Genomic DNA, 3,863 nt, shown 5'->3' with positions numbered 1-3,863 from the left:
AAAAACAAAAACTAACAACAAAAACTAAAAACTAAAAACAACAACTAACAACTAGAAACAAAAACTAACAACAAAGCCTAACTACAAAATCTAACAAGACGTTATAACAAAACCTAGGATTTGAGGTCCATATTTGTGAAGAATTGCTTAACCTTGTTAATAAAATAATGGAATTTGAAACACGTCATTAAAATTGGGGTTAACTACAATTAAAAAATTACTTGCAGCCCTGAAAAACGACAAGACATTTCCTTGAAATGCAGCTCAGCAGAAGCTGTCTGTTTAAGGCCTTTTATTTTACCGTACCTTTAGTCTTTATTTTATATCTTTATTTTTTTATTTTACCGTACCTTTAGTTTTTATTTTACCATACCTTTATTTTACCGTACCTTAATTTAATTTCTGTATTCCCTCTCACCTTCCTGATGAACAGGTTGTCCTGTCGAGAGCACCTGTCCTCCTTCAGCTCCAACACCGACACATCAAACGTCACACTGTGAACACACACACACACACACACACACACACACACACACACACACACACACAGAGTCAATATATACATGTTTTTTTATATCAAGAAAATTTCAGGGCCGTGCATAAACATTTTTGGGGGGCTGGTGCTCAAGCAGAGAGAAGGGAATCCCTCTATTATTTATTAATGAAAAATAAATTTTAATACAGCAGCATATCTTTTTCTTTTTTTGGAGGAAGGCCATGTGCAACTTTAGAGGAAAAAAATTGCAAAATTACAAATAAAAGCCTGAAAACTGAAGGAAAAAGCTTAAAATTAGAATAATTGTAAAATAATTTCAAATGCAAGATTATAATAACTGAAAATAAACCGGCTTCACTGTAAATGCCTCCCCTTTTTGCAAATCTGAGTTTTGCATTTATTTGATTTAACTTTTGTAATTTTATATTTGAGAATATGGTTTATTTTTGTTTGTTTGTTTGTTCTTTTTCTTGCTTGTTTGTTTTTGTTTTGTTTTTCATACATGTAATTTTTAAGAGGTCCTGTCAGGGGATGTTAAAAAATGACACCCCAAATAATAGAAAAAAGTTTCACAGAACATTTCCTTGTGTAGTCAGAGCAGGTCTGTGTGCAGTCACACCTGTCGGCCACCAGGTGGTGCCACCCATTCATGATTTTGCTGTATCTGTTTGTGTTTGTTTGTTTGTTTACTGTCTTTAGGTTCATTACAGGTGTCGCTGTTCGTCCCTCCTGACCCATAATGAGTCGTTTCACTTGTTTTTACTTGTTCTGTTTTCACTGCATGTCACAATAATAAAAATAAAGATGAAGACTTAGATAAAAATAAATAAATGAAAAAAGTGTCCACAGACTCAAACGTCCCCACGTGAACCCGTCCTCCTCCCTGGTCTGTGTGGCGGTTGTACCTGGCAGTCGAGAGTCTGGCGGCGTTGCGGCGTCTGTCGATGAGCGAGGTGAGGATGGAGAGGACCAGCAGACGGATCTCCGGGTCCTCCATCAGGGTGAAGGACAGCAGCGGCTCCAGGAAGGACGAGGGCAGCGCCGTCAGCAGGTTACTGCTCTCATAGCGCTCCGAAACCTGAGGAGGACGACGGGTTCAGTAGTTTGGTAAACAGGTTCAGTAGTTTGGTAAATAGGTTCAGTAGTTTGGTAAGCAGGTTCAGTAGTTTGGTAGATAGGTTCAGTAGTTTGGTAAACAGGTTCAGTAGTTTGGTAGATAGGCTCAGTAGTTTGGTAAACAGGTTCAGTAGTTTGGTAAATAGGTTCAGTAGTTTGGTAGATAGGTTCAGTAGTTTGGTAAACAGGTTCAGTAGTTTGGTTTAAAAGGTAAATAGTTTGATCGGCAGGAAGGGAGAGATTGTTTCTTCATCCAAACTAAAATTTTGGTGAAACCTTTGGACAGTTTGCCCTGTGCTCCTTTAAATGACATTCCAGGTAACAAAGGGTTAACTCACCTGGAGGAGAGACTTCAGCAGCATCACCTGGATCATTCTGCTGCCTTCAAACCTGAGACACACACAGACACAAACGGACCTTAAACATGTTGATCTGTTGTTGATTTTAATATTTAAAACCTTTAGCGTTAGCTGTACCCGGCGTTGGGTGACCCCAGGGCGGGGTAGATCCCGGGAACAGGGATCTTCCCCATGATGAACAGCATGACCTCTGACCTCTGGTAGGTGGGCAGCGTGTTGGCGAAGGATCCTGGACAGAAACCACAGCTTCAGATGAGGACGCGACATCAAAAAATTAAATAAAAATAAAAACGAGCCTCACCTATAGTTTTGATGACAGCGTCCTGCAGCTTCTTCTCTTCAGCCGAGGTGGTTTTCTGTTTTCCGGCGTTGTCGTAGTAACCGGTCAGCTGGTAGTCGACGCTCTGCCGGAGCTGTCGCAGTAACGTGTTGAACACCTCGAGCACCGTGGGGCCTTCAGCACACACACGATGATCTGTTAGTTGCGGTCGAAGGCTCGTCCTCGAACTACAAACCCGTCAGACACAAAGCGACTGACCTACAGACCCGGCGGCCTCGATGACAGCAGCTTCAGACAGGACCTCGACGATCCCGGCTCGCACCGAGGCCGGACTCCTGCTGTTGGCGTCCAGGTGACCCAACAGCTGCTGGATCACCAGGTGAGAGTGCTGGGACTGAGGAGGACGAGTTCAGCTCAGATACGTGGAGTCAAGCCACAAACAACACGTGTGACCCTCCAGTTCGTTATTAACCCTTTAGAGGCTGTTTGTCTCATTTTAGTCTCTTTTCTTCTTCCTGTTGTGATAACTGTGTGTGTGTTGATGCATGTGTCCTAAATGTAGTCCAGATTGTGTATCTGAGTGTAATCAGTGAATTTGCAGCTCAGCTCCTACAATAAGTCTAAAATACACTGTGGAAACTAAATAGTTACATTCAGACTGTTCAGGTCCAAAAATGCTCCATTGAAACCCATTCAAACTGACATTTTTGATCCCACAGCCATCAGAGCAGAAAAACAGGACTTGTATTATTTCTGGGTGTCATTCTGGGCTTTTGACTCTGAATTTGTCATTTTGACTATTTTCCACCTGATGAGGTCATTTTGACCATTTAACAAAGAGTTCAGTCCCGTTAACAATTAAGTTAAATAAAGTAAATTACATGAAGTTGAGCAAAATGACAGATTTTCAATGTGCTTACATTCTTAAATTATCTTTAGTTAATTTAAGTCCAATTAAATACGATTAAAAACATTTACCAAAGGCTAAGTAAATGTTGAGGAAAATATGAAGTAAAGATATGTTCAGACATGTACAGTTAAAAACCACACGTCATTTAAGGTTTGCACAATTAAGTTAAACACAGAAAAGTATATTTCATATATTCAGATTTTATATGTACTTTAAAAGTACTTCAATGTTTAACTTATCTTTGAGGTTGTGACTGATCATAAATTATCACGGAAACTACTTATTAAATCAAGTAAAGGAAAATTCCAAATTGATTGTAAATTGATTAATAATCACAAGACACATTAAAGTGTAAGTTCTCGTTTACTCCGTCATACGTGTTATTGTGAGGAACTGTGGGGGCGGGCCTTAAAAACCACAACAAATCTAAAAAAGCTGTTGTTACTGTGATCTATAATGTTTAGAGCACCGCGGAGCGTCTCGACACTGTGGACAAACATGACTTTAGAGCCGCTGTGACCCGAGAGGTTTGAAATACTTCATTCACCACGAGTTTGTTTCCAGAATAAAAACACACAAAAGATCCGAAACGAACCTGGATGGAGAACATGATGATCTGAAAACACTGAACAGCAAAACTCCGCCCTTCCCAAAGACCGTGGCTGTCCAGGTGCCTGAGGACACACACAGGTACCACTGACA

The 3,863-nt window shown here is 40.4% G+C and overlaps 1 protein-coding gene across 1 annotated transcript; it reads right to left on the bottom strand.

Moving 5' to 3' along the window:
• Positions 1 to 418: 418 nt before the first annotated feature.
• On the bottom strand, positions 419 to 3,771 carry LOC121964489 (protein EFR3 homolog B-like; the record flags this gene model as incomplete). The annotated part of the gene is made up of 7 exons (XM_042514693.1): positions 3,757 to 3,771; positions 2,510 to 2,645; positions 2,273 to 2,425; positions 2,089 to 2,200; positions 1,951 to 2,002; positions 1,402 to 1,574; positions 419 to 494 (listed from the first exon to the last, which is right to left on the bottom strand). Coding segments are annotated over exons 1-7 (717 nt in total), but the record flags the coding sequence as incomplete, so codon positions are not given.
• Between the last annotated feature and the right edge of the window lie 92 nt (positions 3,772 to 3,863).

The sequence above is a fragment of the Plectropomus leopardus genome, unplaced genomic scaffold (genome assembly GCF_008729295.1).
Source record: "Plectropomus leopardus isolate mb unplaced genomic scaffold, YSFRI_Pleo_2.0 unplaced_scaffold1576, whole genome shotgun sequence".
Lineage (NCBI taxonomy): Eukaryota > Metazoa > Chordata > Actinopteri > Perciformes > Serranidae > Plectropomus > Plectropomus leopardus.
This window is presented reverse-complemented; position numbering and strand designations above follow the sequence as displayed.